Source organism: Gadus chalcogrammus, chromosome 16 (assembly GCF_026213295.1).
Source record: "Gadus chalcogrammus isolate NIFS_2021 chromosome 16, NIFS_Gcha_1.0, whole genome shotgun sequence".
In the NCBI taxonomy this organism is placed as follows: Eukaryota; Metazoa; Chordata; class Actinopteri; order Gadiformes; family Gadidae; genus Gadus; species Gadus chalcogrammus.
This window is the reverse complement of record NC_079427.1, coordinates 32,116,466-32,139,363: the sequence shown is the minus strand read 5'-3', so window position 1 is coordinate 32,139,363 and position 22,898 is coordinate 32,116,466. Positions and strand designations below refer to the sequence as shown.

At 42.5% G+C, this 22,898-nt stretch overlaps 1 protein-coding gene across 1 annotated transcript; it reads right to left on the bottom strand.

Annotated features, from left to right (window-relative positions):
* Positions 1–1,705: 1,705 nt before the first annotated feature.
* LOC130406302 (uncharacterized) lies at positions 1,706–6,164 on the bottom strand. The gene is made up of 2 exons (XM_056611797.1): positions 3,612–6,164; positions 1,706–1,994 (listed from the first exon to the last, which is right to left on the bottom strand). The coding sequence occupies exon 1, from the start codon at positions 6,118–6,120 to the stop codon at positions 4,525–4,527; it is 1,596 nt and encodes a 531-aa protein (XP_056467772.1). The 5' UTR covers positions 6,121–6,164; the 3' UTR covers positions 1,706–1,994; positions 3,612–4,524.
* Between the last annotated feature and the right edge of the window lie 16,734 nt (positions 6,165–22,898).

The following is a 22,898-nucleotide window of genomic DNA, read 5'->3' as shown; positions in this document are numbered from 1 at the left end:
CCTTTTTTGTAAGATAAGATCACAACAAAAACATAACAGTCGTTTAGGCTATATTTTGCACTACATTTGATCATCATTAAAAACCTTTAAGCATGTTCAGGAATCTCAACCTGCATAATTCTCAGGATTTGAAACCTGTTTAAGGCAAAAAGATCTATCAAATGTTTAACTAGAATTCACACAAAACATAGTATTTTCAGAATGCATTGAAAATTAGCATTTCAGAATATATTACATAAAAATATGAAACTTAAAAAATAACATTTCAAAAAATAAGTAAATGATAGAAATTAAAAACTAAGATTGTCAACAAGCTTGCATAGATTTTGATAGCTATGATTATCGTCATGTACTGGTATACTATATAAACGTGGGGGGTTTGGGCATTGTGGTTGTTGCTTCCATTTGCAGCCACCAGCCCTGAAACCCATTAGTCCAATGTCCATGTGTTCACACTGTCTGAAATGGTTGTGGTTCACATGAAGGGGGTCTGATTCTCACATTCCGGTCTCCTCTCTAGTTTCACTCCAATCTATCTCCCCATAGAGCATCCTCTCCCAGTCACCCGACTCCTGTAGGTTGTTCGTCGCAAGTGTGAATGATCCATCTGGGGCAGTGTTATTTGGAATGAAGGTACAACCCATTTCACCTATAAGAGCACAAACTCCCCCCTTTTCTGCTAAAAGCCAATCTAAAGCTTGTCTGTTCTGCCAAGCCACAGCTTTAAGAAGTATATATTCTCTCATATTTAATTTATACTTTCTGTTATAGCCCCATGCATCCCTGACGTTACTGTTAAACACCATTTCATTGGATTAAATTGGATATTTACTTTACACCGATTCTTCCTATGCACATGTTCATAATTCTGGCGGAAGGTTAATGCACATAACGGTTGGTTATCCGACATAACAGTAAACACAAATTCATTAACTCGGTCTCGCGGTGGTATCTGAGCATATAAGACTATTTTCCCTTTCTTGTTGACTGTTCCTGAATGATTTTGGGCCGGATTATCCTGTGTTCCTCTCTGGCTTTCTTCAGTAGGCCTACCACCCCCTAATTCCTGGCCCTTCCAGGTTTGTGTTGTCCCCGTGGTATCATCCTACCTTGGGGTCTGTGCTTGTGCCAGCGAAATCTGGCACAACCCGTAAAGGATCAGAAACAGGCTCCCCGTTTTCAGCATCATCATGCTGCTGTATCTCTTGGCTCGACTGGATCTGGTCCTGGGGCAGCTGGTCAGCCCCACGTGTGTCTGCGTCTGGCTCCTCCTCCTCACGGTCGTCTCTGTCTTTGGGTTGAGCAGCTTTTGTGCAGTGGTTGAGATGATACCACGTGGCACTTCCTTCCACTTGGATGGCTGTTGGTGTTGCGTTGGTGACTTTGTATGGTCCTTCTTTCCTGGGCTCGTTCGAATTTCTCCTGAACATCCTGAGGCACACTTAGTCACCCGGCTCCACCCCCCTTGGTGGCTCCTTCTCCAACTCTGGAACTCTGTCTTTCTCTTGTTGAAAAATAAGCCTGTGTATGCCAGTTAGTTGTCCCATATAACGTCTTAATTCAGTTTCCAATTGTTCTAATGGAGGTCCTTTATGAGGCCCTCGAATGACAGGTGAAGGCATGAGTCGACCTGTAAACATTTCATGCGGGGTTAGATGCGTCGTTCTGTTAGTTTTCATGCGATAACTCATTAGTGTCAGTCGTAGTGCATTAGTCCTTTAATTTAGTACTCTAATTTAATTTAGTTAATCTTTGTCTTAAGCGTCCGATTCCTCTCTCCACCATACCTTGTGGTTTGAGGAATGTAGACACAGCCTAATCTTTCTTTGACATGCAGATGTTAAATCACTTGTTTGAGTGTTTTCTGAATAAACGCTGCCCTATTGCCTGAGCTAATTTGTGACGGAATTCCAAACCTTGGCATGACTTCTCTAGTCAGAACCTTGATTACCGTAGCCGCACTTTGGTCTTCTGATGGGACTGCTTCTACCCATCTGTTGAACACTGTTTTTTCAAATAATTCACACTCATTTAGCTGGATGTTAATCATTATTTGCAAGTATGGTGAAGAAAAACCTTGTTTTCAATTTTTTTCCTAATTCTCCTCAATACCTCCCCCCTTGCGCAATGGTCAAAACCATACGCATTAAATGATAAACAAATCTAATAACGCCGTTGGTGCATCCAACGTCGAAAGTCTAACCTTAAGCATCAGTAAACTGAAACCAATCTTTTGGGAAGGGAAATCAAAACCAGTATGTCCAAATCCTAAGCCCAATATGGGTGGGTTTACCATCAGCCGCCCGAAACCACGCTGTTCCGAAGTCATGCACTAAACCGAAAAAACATACATGCATTAGTGGCCTTCTATGCCACAAAGGTAAAATAAAATGAAATAAAACGCGACATGCCCCGTTTCAAGACGACCTCTGCTGCCAGAGCTGACATATCTGACTCCTGTTCCCTCTCCACCTTTCATCAGCCGGCTTTTCCTATGATGGTTGCAGTCCGTCACTCCATGATCAGGTGAGCCAGTGCTCACAGTGACTCTGCCAAGTAATCGTGACTGTGCCTGAATTAGGTTGTCCCGGGCTTCAAGGTGGGATCTTACCCGTCGTTGGCTAACCAGCCTTCCATACTGGCTTATTGCAGGATGCCGTACCTGGGATACGATCAATCCCCACCTATATGGTGGTATAGATCGCAAAGTGGAGGGATGGAGACAGAGTCTTCAGCCGCATCTGCCTTATGCAGCCATATGTGTGCGTCATGAATGCACATCAGGGCGACTATAAAACAAAATATAATTTATCAGTTAAAATTATTAAAGTGTTGCAGCAGTATTAGTGGCATTTGAAGGTAAACCCACTACTTCCGAATCCAATTTGACAACATAGCATGTATGTCTCCTTCCCAGCAGATGTAGCGTCAATCCACCTATTGTCCTTAACTAGGGAGATGTGAAAGAAAACAAAAATCACAATATTAAAACTTGCATCTTCAATATTGGGCGACTCACTTTTGTTTTAACCGTTACTCAAAATCACAATTCTCTTCATAATCCTACCCGATTGCCCTTCACTATCTATTCAAATTGGACGACCTAATTAAACCTTTTATTCTACCTATTGCTTGCATTTAGTGTTTTCCATATTTTGATTCACTACTATACCAAACCCAAATCCTCTATGTTGATCTTAACTAGTTTATTCAACACTGAATTGATACATTGTTTCTATTTAGTAATTTATTTGTGTTGTTATCTTAGCACCTAGACCTCGTCAGGTCCAAGCACCAAAATAACATCCACCTATCCACGCAGAGTCCATGGGTTGGGTCTGCTCCTCGTTTGATGAGTCACTTTACCCAGGCGCCATTGAACCCATTGACTCCTGTGGAGTGTGGTGTGCAGACAATTTTTAACGCTAATTGCTCATGTTTGAGTCTAAATAATTATTCCTAAATCCTGTAATCACCATTTAACTTGCTCAGGGACACATCAACACTCAGCTAGGAGAGATGGGGATCGAACCAGCAACCCTTCGGTTACTAGACAACTGCTCTACCTCCTGAGCTAAACGACCCCAGCCACCTCTTCGCTGATTTATTACCTCCGGGTCGGTCCGTGTCCGCCCTTTTTGCTGTCATTACATTCCTCTCCCTTCTCCAAACACCTTCTCTCTCCGATCCAACCCGTTGTCTCACCAGTGCTCTGTGTACCAAGATGTAATGATATATACCATATGGTGTTCCGACGCGTTGGAGAGTCTCCAAGAACCACAGAATCACCCATCCCAGTGGTGGTTCTACGTTTTTTCTAAAACAGTGGACATGGGTTAAATTCAGGAACCAATTACAGAGTACATCCAAACGCACAAATAATCTATTCAGCACAATGCAAATTCAATCTCTTTCTCTCTGTTGTCTCTCTGTCCAGCCCCCACCGGCGGGTTTTCCTTACTTACGTTCCTTCTCTCTAACTCTCTTTACCTCTCTTTATCTACTTCCTTTGCTTTCACAAATCTCCATAACCATTTTCACTTTCAGTAATCCTTTCCTTTCCTTTCTGGTTTATTTTGTTTTTGGACACACTCCAAAACTAGATTATTAATCTTAAAAGGCCATCGAAAGATATGAATGTCCCCAAAGAAAACTTAACTCAATATAACTCTTTCTCACTCACTCACTCACTCACTCACTCACTCACTCACTCACTCACTCACTCACTCACTCACTCACTCACTCACATATACAACTTAAAATAAGAATGGAGCTATACCTATGACTTGGAGCTGTCATATGTATTAACTGCGTGTGTCCCGAGAATTCTAAAGTTTTGGTGAATTTTCCTGTCATGGGGAGGTGTGAGGCATAATTTGGACCTACGCAAGTGTTAGTGGCTCCAGTGTGGGCCATCATTGGCATGCCTCTATATTTTATCAGAACCTGCAGTATCGGTTCCTCATCAGCTTGTTTTGTGATTGCTACAAGCTGACCCTCCCCCTGTGGATTCTCTGGGCACCCCTAGTATCCCTGTCCCATAAAGGGACCCTGTTGTCCCTGGTTGTAGTTCCCTTGATCTTGCCTCCCCTGATAGCCGTTACCCTGTCCTTGCTGGGATGGAAAAGGGTTAATCAAACAATGTTTCTTAATATGTCCTTCCTGGTTGCATCCAAAACATATTAAAGGACCTCTGCGTTGTCCTTGGAATCCCTGCTGTTGATTATTTATATTCTGCCCTTGGGACCCCTGCTGCTGATTATTTTTATACTGCCCCTGGGACCCCTTGTTGTGATTCTGCTTGTTCCCACCCATTGGATTCCCATTGTTATGTGTGTGTATATTTATGGCAGGTGGAGTGGGTGACCATTGGCTCTGAGGCTGTTGTACTGGGGGGGAGAATGCCTGTTGAGGAGGTTGGGTTTGTGGTGCGCCCTGCTGGACGGCTTGCAATATTGTATCAACAGGTTCTGAAACAACCGCCTGTTTCTTCTTCTCTTTCTCTCTTCTTGTGAGTTCTTCCAACTGAAGCTGAGATAGCTTCCTCTGCACCTCTTTGCTTTGTTCCTGTATTTTATGTTCATTTTGCCGATATTTGTCCACTGCATGAACCACATGATCGCAAAAGTCTCTGTGAGATTTATTTGTAACCAGTCCAACCACATCATCCAGCTTAACTTTGACTGGGCTAGGTAGAATCTCTATCACAGAGTTTCTGAACATGACCGAAAACACAGGATGGCTCTCAGGATCCTCATTCGTCTCCAAGCGCCATCTGTCCACTTGGGCCTGGAGGTAGGATGCAGGATTCTCTGTGTCGTTGATAGGGAGACCTCTCATGTTTTTATGATCGATATGGGTCGGGAACTCCCTTCTGAGTGTGGCCCACATCGCCACTCTGTAGCGATCAAGTGAAATCCCATCGAGCATTACGTCCATTATATCCAACCCTCCATTCCTCAGTACAGACTCCATTTTAGATAACCCCAATACTCTTGCCAACAGAGCTTTCAGGTCCCCCACTGCCATTAGCTTTCCCACTGTGAGTTCCTCAAATGTTCGAATCCATTTAGACGCCCCGTTATGAATGTTAGGGAGTTTAGAAATAACTCCCTCCAAGTCCTGTGTGCCCCACGGTTGATAGTGGACCTGATGTCCTTTGACTAAAATAGGAAAAATTCCTGGGACGGTGTCGGGTGCCTTTTTTCCTCTTTGTGATTTCCTTAGTTTCTCATCTAACTCGAGTGGTGTGAGGCTTGGTAATGATGTACTGCAACTAGGCTCCTCTGCCCCTTGTGTCCCACTAGACCACTCCTCCTTCTTTTTGTTCCGCTTCTTTAATTTCCTTTTAGCATTCTTAGTAATGTGTTTTACACATGGTTGTGATGACCCTTCACCAACATGCTCAATGTCATCCTCCTCCTCTCCTTCATTCTCGTTTTCACCCTCACTACCACAAATGTCAGTATTGTTACACTCTTCCCTTGTTTTCCTAAGGCCCTCATAACAGTCCATGTGTATGGGTGCGCCCCTCCTCCCCTGTGTGTTACATTTATTATCTCCTTCATCTAGTGTGACTTCCCCTTTAATTTCTACGTTGCCTGTTACCAGTGGATACATGTTAGTTGGTTTGTATGGCGGTGGCTCAAGCTTCAGAGGCAAAGGTTGAGCCTCTTCTTTCTTTGTCATTATTTTCCTGGCCACTCGTTGCAATGTGCGCCACCTCTCTCCCTCCTCTTCGAACAAAGCTAACACTAACTTTTCCCTGTCTCTCTTCTCCAAAGCCTTTTTACCACTTCTGTTAGGTTTGTAGTTCCTTATTACTACCTCCATGTCTCTACACATTGTTGGAACAAAAGTCCCTCCCGCGGGCCATATTGTGCCTGATTTAACAGTCCGCTTCTCCCACTTCTCAGAAATTCGTTTTATCTCATTTCTGAGGAGTGGGTTGTCTCTACTCAAAACTTCTACCGCTGTTGGTGCCATTTTTAATTATTACTTTATTACCTTATTTATTTTTCTGAAATACACTGTTTATTCTACTAGTTAGTTTAAATACTTTACTATCTCTAAGCTACAAACGTGAACTCCTCCCCAGCGCTCGTCTCCCTCCCTGCTTTGCAGGCTCCTGCTCGTCCCGTGTGATTGCTCGTGCACGTGCAGTTAGTCAGCGCGGTGATGTCAAAGAAGATTTACACATTTATTCAATACTTCAACAAATTAACTATTCTCTATCCGTCTAATTTATTTATGATTATCAACTACTTTAAACAAATTAACTATTCTCTGTCCGCCTAATTTATTTATGACAGAATCAACAACAACAAAAATGAACCGGGTCGTAAAAACCTCCGAGGTAACTTAATCCTAACACGACTTAAATACAGACAATAAGCCGGTTCATACAATTTCTTTATCTTATATTGAAAAATGTCCGAATTGTTTGTAATTAATTACAAATAAAAGGTTGACCGAGTGTAGAAACTGGCCTTTTGGTTAACACATGAACAGTCGGATGAATAATGATTCAACCAGAATTTCAAACAAGAATGATTGCCACAAAGCACCAAGATCAGAATTAAAGACTGGCCCCACCTCCAGATCCAATATCTGCAGCTTAATTGAATCACGTTTAGGGCATTGAACTCATACAAACGATGCTTCGCACAACTAGTCTATTCCTTCAAAATAATGGCTGAACACAAACACTCGACCAGATCACGAACAAACAAGAGACTCCTCAAAATACCAACTCAAACGGTACTCCAATCAAGAAACTTATCTATTCAAAAGCGCGAGAATCTGCTTTCTCAAAAATGCCAACATCGGAACTAGAAATTCACCAGTCGACATCCCAAGCAAACCTCTAAAATAAAAATGAATTCATCAACGGCAATGAATTCCAACAGACAAGAAACTTATCTATTCAAAAGTGCGAGAATCTGCTTTCTCAAAAATGCCAACATCGGAACTAGAAATTCACCAGTCGACATCCCAAGCAAACCTCTAAAATAAAAATGAATTCATCAACGGCAATGAATTCCAACAGACAAGAAACTTATCTATTCAAAAGTGCGAGAATCTGCTTTCTCAAAAATGCCAACATCGGAACTAGAAATTCACCAGTCGACATCCCAAGCAAACCTCTAAAATAAAAATGAATTCATCAACGGCAATGAATTCCAACAGACAAGAAACTTATCTATTCAAAAGTGCGAGAATCTGCTTTCTCAAAAATGCCAACATCGGAACTAGAAATTCACCAGTCGACATCCCAAGCAGACCTCTAAAATAAAAATGAATTCATCAACGGCAATGAATTCCAACTCAACTCTCTGTGATACTCTCAAACATCCAACAGGCACTTCAATCGACCTGCGGACCTGTTACTGTCCTATTGGAACTTTCCCACTAATTCGATCCTCTAGAATACAGCCACAGGACTTTATAATAGGTCTATTTGACCAAAACCTCAAAACTTAAAATAACAACAACTCGTATCAAAAATAGGGAGACACACAGCGTCTTGGTCATTTAGAACCACAGAGCGCGAATGGCCAATGTGCGCGCGCACGTCAATCTCTCCCGGAGCCCCCGTATCTCTCACTCGCTCATTTATCTATAATTTTGGTTCGTTTGATCGAAGAGACACTTTACCTGCTGCTCGGCGTTCAGACGGGGCAAGAACAGATCAAACGACTCTATCCTATATATGGCAAGACAACTTACCCTTGAGCTCTGGTCGTATGATCCGTTCGCGTCCCGTCCTCTGGCCCGGCAGCTGACGAGTCCCTATTTCATCCTGTTCGTGACGCCAAATTATGTCGTGGATTAATCGAGATTTAAAACACTTAGGCTAATTCAAGAGAGAGAGAGTAAAATAAAACGAGGGGTCCGGAGCAAGAATTGACAAAAGACTTTATCGTGCAGAAAAACAACAACGATAACAGCCGAGTAGGGTCTTAAGAGTCACTAATGTTCACAAACTGCGGCGTCTTTTTATACACACAAAGAGAGCCTCCATTCAGTCATAAATCCACTTTACCCTGAATGGTCAGAAAATAGACAACAAATGGTCTGCAAATATAGCCCGGCTCCTTTTTAGGGGGCTCCATCTGTTCTAAACCCAGACGCCTAGGCACCGTGTTTTTTCCACTATTAAATATAAAATACCTCATAGTAATCACAGTTTCCCATAGAATATAATCAGTAATTTCTACCACACTTCCATTCTAAGTATTAAACAAGTAGCATAACTCTTACATGAAATAGCGGACACACAAGAGATGGACACGCACATCTAAAATCATATGCAGTAAATCTAAGCTACAAAAAAATGAAATCAACTGGATCAATAAAGGACACATTCAACAAATCAATACAGAACCACATAAAACTGATCGTAATGTAGGGAAAGCACCTTCATTGCAAATCTCTGACACTGCCAGTGGACGAGGTCGAGGCAGAGGACTGGGCAGCTGAGGTTGAGGCAGAGGACCGGGCAGCTGAGGTCGAGGCAGAGGACTGGGCAGCAGAGGCCTTGGCAGCCAAGGTTGATTGTTGATGTGAACTGTAATCACAGACAGAGGGCAAGAATAAGACAAAGGCAAATAAAACATTTCACAGGTTTTACAATGGTGCTATCTCTGTTCACTGTATTGCACATGACTGGAAAAGGAAGTCCATAAGGCATTGTGTCAGGTCTGTTTTGTAGTAAAATTGTCTAATTGTTTGGATGACTACCTACATTTCACAGACATCAATGTGGTCTTGGATGCTGGCCATGTCAATCGCTTGACCACAGAACATACACTCCACCTCACACTGTGTGTGTGGCCCGGGCTCCTCTGTCTGGGAGATGGTCTGGAAAGACAAAATGAAGTGAAGAGAAAGAGTTCTATCAGCTGGTGTGGATCAGCTGATGTGGGCTGGCTTTAGCATACTAGCTGATAGCTGATATGGTGGGCTACAATTTAATTTACAAAGCGACTTCTAGAGAATTCAAATTCTGTTGCCTGAGTGTAAAAGGGAATTATATACTACTCTACAACAGGAATTTACAACAAATACAGAGATTAGGTGCAAGATTAACCACTTGATTAGAGAATAGCAGTAGGGCAAAGGAAAAGGAAGGGAGAGTCCATGGCTACATTAACTACATAGCCTGCCAGAACTAATGCAGAATGCTCAATTTGACATACAGCACATGATGGATAGAAAATGGTAGATATAGACAATCATGCAAAGTAATTACAGTCTTCATAAACAAAATATTGTTACCTCAAGATCAATATCCCTTTGAAGGGGCCTGGCATAAGGAATTGCCTGCCCGATATTTGCCGTACTACATAAGTAGTGTGGCGTATACCCTTCCCTGGGACAGTCGATGGGGATGAGGCATTTTGACCTTGTAGTTCCCCTGGACCTCAGGAGCTGGTATCCCCCACAGTCCCTCAGGGCCGGATAGTTAAATAACAGAATTGCAGTGAATTCTGTAGCAGTGCAGAATTTATCTGTAAAAAGAAATCAAGAAATCAAGGTCTGGATTTACAAATGTACAACCTACCTGCCTACCCACCCAACCACCCATACACTGTCATGGACGAAAGTATTGGCGTCCCTCTGGCTTAACTCGATAGCTCAAGACAATTGGAAATGTAATTTTTTTTTCCCTCAGTCCTGCCCTCTCCAACTGAAATCGCTCAGCAGGATTAGGGACTTCCTCCTGGCGCCTTCCAGTGAGACAGAAAAACCTGTGTGTAAATGTTTTGGTTTTCGGTGTGCGACGTGGTGGTTGTGGACGGTGCTGGTTGGGGGCCTGGTATGGCCAAAACATCCGTACAACCTCTCCTGCAATAAAACAACCAATGGCCATGAATATTTTCGTAGGGCTTTTACATTTTTTATACATGCTGAGATAATGCAGACATTCCTCCATACTAGTTGTAATACCTACAGGGGTGACATTGGGGGGGGGGGGGGGGAGCCCACAGTTTAGTTTTAACAATACTTAGCTAAACTTTTCTTGTTGAAGTTATTTATTTAGTTTAATTGATTATTGATGTTGTTTTTTTTCCACGTGTATCATATTAATATATATAGGTGTGAACGCAGAGTTACGGCTAAACATTGAACAGTAGTGGCCTACATACCCCGGTTTGCTCGCCCTTCTCCGGTGCGATCCGGTGCAGGCATGTTGGTCACTGACCCTACACCCCGCTGCTCATCTAGAGCTGTAGCGGGCTCCCGCAGCAGCTGCGCGACCGTCCTTTCCGCCATTTTCAGTTATTACTACGTAGTTACAGTAAGGGCGTGTTCACATAGGCAGTTTTTTTATATTAAAAAACACCTGACCCGGGCGGTTTTTTACCAACTAAAAAACTGACAAGGTGGTTTTGTCAAGTTCATTCTAGAGCAGAATGTTCTAGAGCCAACGTTGCAAATCGGTTACCGTATCAAAGTTGTTTGACTACGCTACAGAGTCAGTTACAATGTCGAGGATGAGAAAATTAGCCCTTGTTTTGGCGTTAGATGACAACGACGAGGATAACGATGAACCTTCCCGTTTGTGGGTGCATGACATAAACCGGGGAAGGCAGCAGTACGGGGCGTTTCATAGCTTGATTCAGGAGCTACGGTTTGATAACGCACGGTTCAGTGCGTATTTCAGACTCGACAAGAGTCAATTTGAAACCTTGTTGCGCATCGTTGCGCCTTCAATAATAAGGCAAGACACCCACATGAGGCAAGCCATCAGTCCATCAGCCCTAACCCTAACCCTATATTTATAAAAAGGACTATGAAATCAGACGCATGTCTCGTAGCTTATTTTACTACTACTACTTAAAGCGCTTTGAGTGTGTGAAAAGCGCTATATAAATTGAATCTATCATTATTATTACTAGTAACAAGCAGGTAGTAGGTTACCTAGCAACAGGTCTAATGTAAGCTATGTTGTCTTGCCTCCCATACTCTTTGGTGTTGCAGAGCTTGTTCTCACTTTTTCAGCATACGTAGGCAAGGCAAGGCAACTTTATTTATATAGCACTTTTCATACACAAGGCAGACTCAAGTGCTTCACATATAAACATTGTCATACAATAAAATAAAATAATAGATAAACATATGGAAAGAAATGGGTAAAATAGAAAGTTAAAAAGGCATTTTAGTATTAAAATAGAATATAAAGGCAAATTTAAAAAAGCTTTTTAGAAAGTGCAATGTATTTAAGATTTAGCAGAAAGCTAAAGCAAACAAAAGTCTTCAGTCTTGTTTTAAAGGTGCTCAGAGTAGGCCTATTTTATATGTATAGTGTCCCTCGCTGGACAGGATGTAGACTGCTAGCATTACCTACCTGACTGTCAGGCCTGCAAATGAAATAGAAACTGCTATCTAACTGCTAACGGCTACAATCAAGATCAACAGGTGTATGCGTGCTTGCTCAATTGTTTCAGACTAAACTAAATATCACTCTTTGGGCAGGTATCTGGCAACTGGCGATTCATTCCGGTCCATCGCTTTCGCCTTCAGGATGGGTGCCAGCACTGTGGCAGGCATAGTTCATCAGGTCTGCACAGCTATTTGGGATTGCCTCCTGCCAGATTACATGCCTATTCCAGACAAAGCAGCGTGGAGAAAGATAGCCACTGGATTCCAACAGCTTGATTTCCCTAACTGCCTAGGGGCAATGGATGGGAAACACGTAGTAATTGAGGCTCCTCCCTCCAGTGGCACTCTCTATTACAATTACAAAGGCACTTTTTCCATCGTCCTTCTGGCTGTAGTCGACGCCAGGTACTGTTTCAGGCTTGTTGACATCGGGGCCTATGGAAGAAACAGTGATGGGGGAACCCTCTCCTTCTCCGCTTTTGGTACTGCCCTACGGCAGAACACATTGGGTATCCCGGATGACTCCATCCTCCCAGGGGCAGAACATCTTGGCCCGATGCCTCATGTGTTTCTGGCAGACGAAGCCTTCCCCTTGCGCCGTAACATCATGCGCCCATACCCTGGCTACAACACTGGAGAAAAAAAAGTGTTTAACACCCTTCTCTCTCACGTGCGCAGAATGGTCGAGTGTGCGTTTGGCATACTGGCATCCCAATGGAGAGTAGGGGTGTAACGATCCATCGATGTAGATCGATCAATCGATTGATTGGCGAACGATCCTACTGCATCGATGCAACGCCCAAACATCGATGCACATCGATGTATTATATGCTTTTATTTTGACAATGTCCTTGCGCGGGTGCTTGTGACACTATTTCCGCCCGCGCAAAGCCGCTTCGCGCGCGTATGCGTTCAACGGTTAAACGGCTTAAAGCAGCGACAGCAAGCAGTAGTGTCGGCGGGATGATGGCTGGTTTATGTTTAGCTAGTAGCATCTCGGCGAATTCCAGCAACCGAGATTCCGATGACATTTTCTCTCCTCTCGGGAACAAATCTGCTGTGTGGAAATTCTTCGGATTTCGAAGAAAAGATGGGGCAATGGACAAGTCGCATGCTGTGTGTAAAAAGTGCCGGTCCGAAATAAAATATTCAGGAAACACCACCAACTTGTCTGTCCACCTCCTGAAGAAACGGTATCGAATCAAGCAAGGAATCAAGCAAGGAAGAAAGCAGTGGCAGCTCGGCGTCGTCAACGTCTACAAGCCTGACCAGTTTTTTTCCACATAAGCTGAACCACAACTCCAACCGAGCGAAGAGCATCACAGGTGCCATTGCATATTTCATATGTAAAGACATTAGACCGTACAGCGTCACCGAGAACGCCAGCTTTCGTGAGCTAGTTAATAATCTGGAACCGAAATACACCATCCCATCCCGGCAGTTTTTCAGTGAAACGTGCATACCAAAGCTGTACGCGCAAGTCAAAGAGGCCGTTAAAAGTGAGCTGATGACAGCGAACCGAGTCGCGCTGACTACCGACGGTTGGACCTCATGTACTACAGAAGCCTATGTCACTGTGACCAGCCACCACATCAACACCGACTGGCAGCTGAAGAACTTTGTCCTTCAGACTCGGGTTCTAAATGACTCACACACGGGGGCAAATCTTGCAGAAGTGTTGAGAGAGGCATGTGTTGAGTGGAATATCCGTGACCAAAAACCTGCACTTGTCACGGATAACGCCAGTAATATGACGGTAGCCGGAGCAGAGGCAAACATGTCGCCACACATCAAGTGTTTTGGCCACACGATTAATTTGGCCACACAAAGAGGCCTGAAATGTGTCGGCGCATCTCGTCTTCTGGGCCGAGTGAGGCGAGTTGTCACCTTTTTCCACCGGAGCACGGTAGCAACGGCACTGCTCAAGGAAAAGAAAGGGTTGCTTGGAATAGCACAACACAGGCTGAAACAAGACGTGAGCACACGTTGGAATAGCTCATTTGATATGCTTGAGCGTTTTTTGGAGCAGCAGGCTGCTGTGTGTGCTTCACTCCTGGACAGGAAACTCCGGAAAGGGGCACATGACATTCAAACACTCAGTGAAGGGGATATCACTGCCGCAGAAGACATCGTAAAGCTCCTTGGACCTGTCAAAACCGCCACCACAATCATGTGTGAAGAGAAGCAACCCACTCTGTAGGTCATCGCTCCACTCAGAGCAAAGTTGCTGTTGCATTACAGTAACACCGAAGAAGACTCGGGTTTACTCAGAGAGATGAAGGTAACGATGGCCAGGGAGCTAGCGCAGCGCTACGAGGATGTGCAGCAGGTCCTCCACACTGCATCTGCTTTGGATGCAGGGTTCAAGACTCTGCCCTTTCTCAGTGAGGAGGAGAGAGAAGCAACCTTCCAGAGCATCACTTATGAGGCTTCAGAGCTGTGGGACCAGAACGTAAGCTAATATTTTTTCTCTATTACGCCTGCCCGACACCACAGCCTGCCCGACACCATGGACACCGTTCCCTCCCCCATCGCTGATGCTGGCTTGGCGAGGAACGGCCACCCCCCTCCTCATCTCTCCCATAGCCACAACAACTCCAGCTCCACTGTCTCCTCCCTTTGCGATTTTCCAGCTGAATTTAAGAAACAGGAATATGTAGGCATCAAACTTGCATCTGTGTCAATGATAGCATCGCCAGGTCATTCCCACAGGCTGATAACACCAAAGCGGAGGGCGCCCCAGCCCCCCGCCCCCTGTACTGATAGTAGTCCTGAGTATTACTGAGACAAAAAAGGGTTCAGCCGAAGACAAAGTATAAAGGACGTTTCGCAAAATCTGCTGAACCCAAGGTTGCCTATGTCAAAACATGGCAACTTTTGCATTCCTGCTGTAACCACTAAGAGAGTAAACAAAGGGGAACTTAGACACACTGCTAACCTCACAAATCTCATACATATTTCCTCCAAACCAAAAACAACCTTAAAGCCTATCAACAACACCATCAGGATGGGTCTACTTAATGTTAGGTCTCTTAATAACAAATCATTTTTAGTTAATGATTTTATTACCACCTCTAAACTGGATTTTATGTTTTTAACTGAAACATGGCTGGAACAAAATAACAGTACAACCGTTCTGATAGAGACAGCTCCTCCCAACTATAACTTTTTTGATGCATGTAGATCTGGAAAAAGAGGTGGAGGGGTTGCTGTTATATTTAAAAATGATTTTCAGGGGAAACAGATGTTATTTGGTGATTTTCCATCATTCGAATACCTTTGTGCTGTATTGAAATGCTCCCCCAGAGTTCTCCTATTAATTATTTACAGGCCACCCACATACTCTGCACATTTTTTCGATAAATTCACAGAATTATTGTCTAGCATCTCCACAGACTTTGATTGTCTAGTTATAACTGGTGACTTCAATTTTCATACTGATGATTTGAATGACAAGTGTGCAAAAAAACTTTTTACCATTTTGGACACATTTGAACTGTCCCAACATGTGAAAGAGACTACTCATTGTAAAGGCCACACTCTAGACCTGGTTATCACAAAGGGCCTCAATGTTTCTGATCTCTCTGTGACTGATCCTTCCTTGTCTGACCACTTTTGTGTTTTCTTTAATATATCTTTTATTCCCGACATACAGACAAAATCAAATACGGTAAAAAAAAGAAAAAAAAAGGTATATCAATGAAGAATCGTATGTACTTTTTAGAAAGGCCATCTCCTTACTACCACCTCTCAACCCATGTTCTGCTGATGATCTTGTAGAAAACTTTAATTTGAAAATTTTGAAAATCATGGATGTCATTGCACCTTATAAGGTTAAAACGATTTCTGGAAAGCAAAAGGCACCCTGGAGGAAAGCTGCCTCTGTAACAGCACAGAAAAAAGAATGCAGGAAGGTTGAACGCATCTGGCGTAAAAGAAAACTTCATATTCACCATGATATCTACAAAGAGAGCCTCCGTGCCTACAATTCAGACTTAAAAAGTGCTAGAGAAACATTTTTCTCCAATATCATTAAATCCAATAATAATAATGCAAAAACCCTATTTGCAACTGTTGACCGACTGACCAACCCCCCAACACAAATTCCACCTGATCTCCATTCCACGCAGAAATGCAATGTGTTTGCAGCTTTTTATACTGATAAAATTGAAGGCATCAGACGCGCCATCAATATCTCCACTTCAAACAAAAATGTTGGACTACCACCCTGTTCAGGCAAAAGTAACGTGGCAGGGATGGCATGCTTTAATGTTATTGACTCTAAAACTCTTGTGGAAACTGTTACACAACTAAAGCCATCCACCTGTTGCCTTGATTCTTTACCTACCAACCTCTTTAAGAATGTTTTTGACTGCCTAGCAATAGACATATTGCAGATAGTTAACAACTCTCTCCAGTCAGGCAACTTCCCAAAAGCCCTGAAAACTGCAGTTATTAAACCCCTTTTAAAAAAGCGGAGCCTAGATACCTCTATTATTAACAACTACAGACCAATATCAAATCTGCCCTTCATAAGTAAAATCATTGAGAAAGTTGTCCTCCAGCAACTTAATCACTTCCTGGCATCAACTGGTTGTTATGACACCTTCCAATCAGGATTTCGACCCCTGCACAGCACTGAGACCGCCCTCATTAAAGTTGTAAACGACATCCGTCTTAACACAGACTCTGGCAAAACCTCAATACTAATGCTACTAGACCTCAGTGCTGCATTCGACACTGTGGACCATACAATACTTTTGGACAGGTTAGAAAACTGGGTGGGGCTTTCAGGCACAGTCTTAAATTGGTTCAGATCCTACCTACAAAATAGGAACTACTTTGTTTCCATCGGCGATTTTGTATCAGAATCAACCAACGTGATGTGTGGAGTCCCACAAGGTTCGATCTTAGGACCCTCTTTATTCAACATCTACATGCTCCCACTAGGGCAAATCATGCATAATAACAATATTGACCATCATTGCTATGCTGATGACACGCAAATCTATGTATCGCTATCACCAAATTACTATCGGCCCATAGATCTGCTGTGCCAGTGCATTGAGCAAGTGAAAGACTGGATGTGCCGAAATTTCCTTCAGCTAAATGAGGATAAAACAGAGATAATTGCATTTGGTGCTAAAACGGAAAGGCTTAAAGTAACCCAACACCTTCACTCTCTGTCCCTGAAAACCTCAATCAAAGCCAGAAACCTAGGGGTTATCATGGATTCTGATTTACATTTCGAAAGTCACATCAAATCAGTTACAAAATCTGCATATTATCACCTTGAAAATGTAGCAAGACTTAGAGGGCTCATGTCGACAGAAGACTTACAAAAACTTGTACATGCCTTTATCAAGAGTAAGCTTGATTACTGCAATGGTCTCCTTACAGGTCTCCCAAAACAAACTCTAAGGAAGCTTCAGCTTGTTCAGAATGCTGCTGCTAGAGTTTTAACAAAGACCAAATAATTTGAACATATTACACCTATTCTTAAATCGTTACATTGGCTTCCTGTAGGTCAGAGAATTGATTTTAAAATCATGTTGCTAACCTATAAATCCCTACATGGTTTAGGCCCAAAATATTTAACTGATGTGCTTCCACTACAAAAGCCTTCTAGAACACTAAGATCTTCTGAGACCAATCTGTTGATTATCCCCAGAGTAAACACGAAACATGGGAAAGCAGGATTTAGTTACTATGCAACAAATAGCTGGAATAAACTCCCTGAGGATTTAAGACTTGCCCCAACTCTGAGCACCTTCAAAACAAGATTGAAGACTTTTATGTTTGCTTTAGCTTTCTGCTAAATCTTAAATACTTTACCTTTATTTTACTAAAATGCCTTTTTAACTTTCCCTTTATTTTCTATTTTTACCAGAAAAATACATGACATTTGCTGAGTAATTAAGTTGTGTCATTAAGAGCTTGACGAAGTGAAAACCTGTATTAGTGATTAAGCGCTTAATCACTGAATATACGCCATATGAAACTCTTTTGAATTTGTTTGTTGTTTGCCTTTGGTTCTGGGCTAGAGTCCTAGAATAATCACTGAATATTTGTTTGTTGTTTGTTGTTTGCCTTTGGTTCTGGGCTTGAGTCCTAGAATATTGTAATAGATTGTCCTTTAGGTCGGGTTGTAGTCCCGACTTGGGTTCCAGAGAGTCTGTTGATCTGATCTTAAATAACTTTCAATTTAATTTTCTCACTTTCTTAAATACATTGCACTTTCAATTTTACTTACTAAAAAGCCTTTTTAACTTTCTATTTTACTAATTTCTTTGCATATGTTTTCTTTTACTTATCTATTATTTTATTTTATTGTATAACAATGTTTATATGTGAAGCACTTTGAGTCTGCCTTGTGTATGAAAAGTGCTATATAAATAAAGTTGCCTTGCCTACTACTTAAAGCGCTTTGAGTGTGTGAAAAGCGCTATATAAATTGAATCTATCATTATTATTACTAGTAACAAGCAGGTAGTAGGTTACCTAGCAACAGGTCTAATGTAAGCTATGTTGTCTTGCCTCCCATACTCTTTGGTGTTGCAGAGCTTGTTCTCACTTTTTCAGCATACGTAGGCAAGGCAAGGCAACTTTATTTATATAGCACTTTTCATACACAAGGCAGACTCAAGTGCTTCACATATAAACATTGTCATACAATAAAATAAAATAATAGATAAACATATGGAAAGAAATGGGTAAAATAGAAAGTTAAAAGGGCATTTTAGTATTAAAATAGAATATAAAGGTAAATTTAAAAAAGCTTTTTAGAAAGTTCAATGTATTTAAGATTTAGCAGAAAGCTAAAGCAAACAAAAGTCTTCAGTCTTGTTTTAAAGGTGCTCAGAGTAGGCCTATTTTATATGTATAGCGTCCCTCGCTGGACAGGATTTAGACTGCTAGCATTACCTACCTGACTGTCAGGCCTGCAAATGAAATAGAAACTGCTATCTAACTGCTAACGGCTACAATCAAGATCAACAGGTGTATGCGTGCTTGCTCAATTGTTTCAGACTAAACTAAATATCACGCTTTGGGCAGGTATCTGGCAACTGGCGATTCATTCCGGTCCATCGCTTTCGCCTTCAGGATGGGTGCCAGCACTGTGGCAGGCATAGTTCATCAGGTCTGCACAGCTATTTGGGATTGCCTCCTGCCAGATGACATGCCTATTCCAGACAAAGCAGCGTGGAGAAAGATAGTCTCTGGATTCCAACAGCTTGATTTCCCTAACTGCCTAGGGGCAATGGATGGGAAACACGTAGTCATTGAGGCTCCTCCCTCCAGTGGCACTCTCTATTACAATTACAAAGGCACCTTTTCCATCGTCCTTCTGGCTGTAGTCGACGCCAGGTACTGTTTCAGGCTTGTTGACATCGGGGCCTATGGAAGAAACAGTGATGGGGGAACCCTCTCCTCCTCCGCTTTTGGTACTGCCCTACGGCAGAACACATTGGGTATCCCGGATGACTCCATCCTCCCAGGGGCAGAACATCTTGGCCCGATGCCTCATGTGTTTCTGGCAGACGAAGCCTTCCCCTTGCGCCGTAACATCATGCGCCCATACCCTGGCTACAACACTGGAGAAAAAAAAGTGTTTAACACCCTTCTCTCTCACGTGCGCAGAATGGTTGAGTGTGCGTTTGGCATACTGGCATCCCAATGGAGAGTGTACCGTCGGGTGCTGTGTGTCTCTCCAGAAGTGGCAGAGAACATGGTAAAGGCCACCTGCATGCTGCATAACTTTCTGAGGTGGGATGCCAGCACTACAATACCGGCTAGGTCATCTACTGGAACATCCACAGCTGAGCCATCACAAGGTCTCCAGAACGCACCTCGCCTTGGCACCAACAATGCTGGCAGAGATGTTGTGGCAGTGAGGGAGAAGTTTGCTCAGTACTTCATGTCTGAAGCTGGACGAGTTCCCTGGCAGGATAACAGCTAGGCACAAACACAAAATGGTTGCACTTTTGCACAAATATATTAACATCAGTGCAGTACAATTTCCATGTTCACAAATAAAAGAATGACAGAAAACATATTTCAGCACAACAAAGAAAACGTAAACGTTTGCATTATTTGCTTCACTTACATAAAGACACCAAAATTAAACATAATCACACTAAAGGCATACAATAAACCAACATACCTCGCTCCGCTTGTCAAGGGTGCAAGACGAGGGTAAATTGAGAGGGAAAAGTTGCATTCACCGGACATTCATGGGTCAGCCGTTAACTTGCTTCATACGCTATTCACAGACATAAAACGGCATAGAAATGCGACCGGTGTAAGACAAATGAACTATAAAACTTACACACAAAATGTTTCAATATGAACCCAACATTTATATAACCAAAATACAGGCTTTAAGACATATTAACTTACGTCTTCGACGCGACTACGCGCGAAACACGCGTCGCCGTGAATGCTGCTGTGCGCCTCTAAAAGGGTACCGGGTGACACGTAAACAAAAGGTTCCTGGGCGCAATACAGGTGGATACACAATAGGTCCGTTACATAGGCCTTAAAAGAACCAACCAAACCAACAGCTCTTTTAAGAGCTACCCAAAGCTTCTGCTTAAAAGCTATTCCATTTCATCACCAGCAAACACCAGATGATGTGGTGAAGTTGAAGTTTTCTCTGAATCTTGGAAGCAGTACCACACCCATGAACGATAAAGCTGACATAAGTTTAAATAAATGTTTTATACCTAATAGAAATTGTGTGGCTCCTATGTATATCAAAGTGGGTATTGTAGTGATAAAACAAGATAAAATGTTAAATCTCCTTCAGAATATCTAATGTAAAGAAAGAGGTACAAAGCAGATGTCGGTGTTTAAATGTAATAATTTCATTTAATAATTTCATTCATTCTCCAAATTCGATATCATAAAACAGTGACTGCATTCAACACTATAGCAATGCCTGTTTGCGAGGCTCCAACCTTGCCAGTGTGGGTGCAAAGCTCAGAAGGAAACGCTCATGCTCATTCTCCTCTTTAGCAATGGCACTGAGGACCTGTTGCTGGTAGGGGGTTATGGTTGCAGTGGCCTGCCTCTTCCTCCCTCTTTGAACTCTCATGGGCCCGAATTCCTGCTGCTGTTGTTGTTGAGGTGGTTGTGGGGGTGGAGATGGAGAGGGTGGGGGCCTAGATGAATGAGGTGGGGGCCTAGATGAACTGCCATTTGAAGAACCAATCCCAGGTTGACTACTCATTGTGTCATCCAATGTAGTCTGTCAGGTAAAGGAAACACGGGACAAAACACAACATTACACAAAGCATGATTTTTCATGCTTCATCATGGCACATTAGCTCAATCTCATCTAGTCTTACCTCATTGTTTTCACACATTGCATTCAAAATGCTCTCTGCTGTCTTGCATGGCTGGTCGAAGTTACTAACAGTGAGCCTTTCCTGTACATAAGGCTCCAGAAAAGATAGTATGTTGACATATTTCCAACTATGCTTATGGCCTCCCTCCGATCCACTCCTCCTCTCCTTCATTTCCTTTCTTTCTTTGCCGTACTTGCCTCTAAGGTATTTCCATTTGTCACGGCAATCCTCCCCTATTAAGCCCTACCAAGACTTTCGCTAGCAGCTACTAACGCTTGCGTTGTCCGTATCAACAGCCCTCAGCTGTGCCCTCAGCTGTGCGAAAGCAGCGTCCCTAGCAACCGGACATCTTCCTAATAACTATAAAACTAAAGATCAGACACAATGACTGACTAAAGCTTATGCAAGTAAAAAGTATATTTCCCGCTAGAAATGTTATTAGAAACACGTTTCGGTGATAACTGGATAGTTTGTTAGGTGAGCAGATAAACATTAAAATGAATGCTTACACTTATGTAAGCATTCATTTTCCTCCAGATACTCTCCTTGTGATATGTTGTGGTATAACTTGTTGGTCATGTCATATAACTCAACATGTTCACTAACAAGAACAACAAGTTGCTCCGTCGGGAAAGACTTCTTGGTTTGGGTTGCCATTCTTGAATTTCCAACGTTTTTCCGAGTGACGTAGGTTCTCGTTCATTGGTCAGCTGTCAAAAAACTGCCTGACGTCGGGTGCTTTTTCTTGGCGAGTTGAATTTATCCCAACTTGAAAACCACCCAGATCAGTGAAAAAAACCCGCTGGCAGCGGTGTTTTTAAAAGCACCCAGGATGTTTTTACAAAAACACCCTGTATCATAGGAATATAATGTAAAACATCCACCCGCACCTGAAAAAAAAACTGCCTGTGTGAACACCCCCTAATCGGGCACAATGCTAGGCATAAAAAAATAACGTGCCACGTGCGTGGATGATCAGCTGGTCTGACGAGGAAGTGACGTAGTTCCCGCCCAGACGCTGATTGGCTGATACGTTTGCCACTTTGCATATTGACTTTTTGGAAAACGTTTTGGATTCCGTTTTGGAAAACGTTTTGGATTCCGTTTTGCCAAATCTTTTGCAAAGCGTTCGTTTTGCGGATCGAAATGTCATTTGAATATCGCAACACACGGAGCGTGGCGAAGTGGATTGCAATCACGGGGACGCTATAGCTTTTCAATTTGAATAAAAGAACTCAAAGCATTTGACAAAATGTTATTCTATTTTTATTGTTATAACTTCTGCAAATTTAATTGAGGATTGCATTGCCACTTTGCATATTAAAATACACTTTGAATAACGTATTTACAAATTACATTATGAAATTGCATGATGCATTGTCAATTGCATAACGTAATTACTTATTGAATTGCAAATTGCATTGCCATTTGAATTTTGTTACATACATGCTTCCATAGCGACATAGCGAGTATGTACTAAACACTTTTTTTTTTGCCAAGAGGGGACTTTCAGGGTCCCCTCTTGGCAAAAGTTGAGAAAATGCGTAAAAATATTTTAGGCATGTTTTTAGCTTGATTTAAGGCATGACCAATTTGACAGTGACCAAGGGAGACCTGAAAAATTTCCCCTCTTGGCTCGGAGGTCCCCTGTTGGTGAAG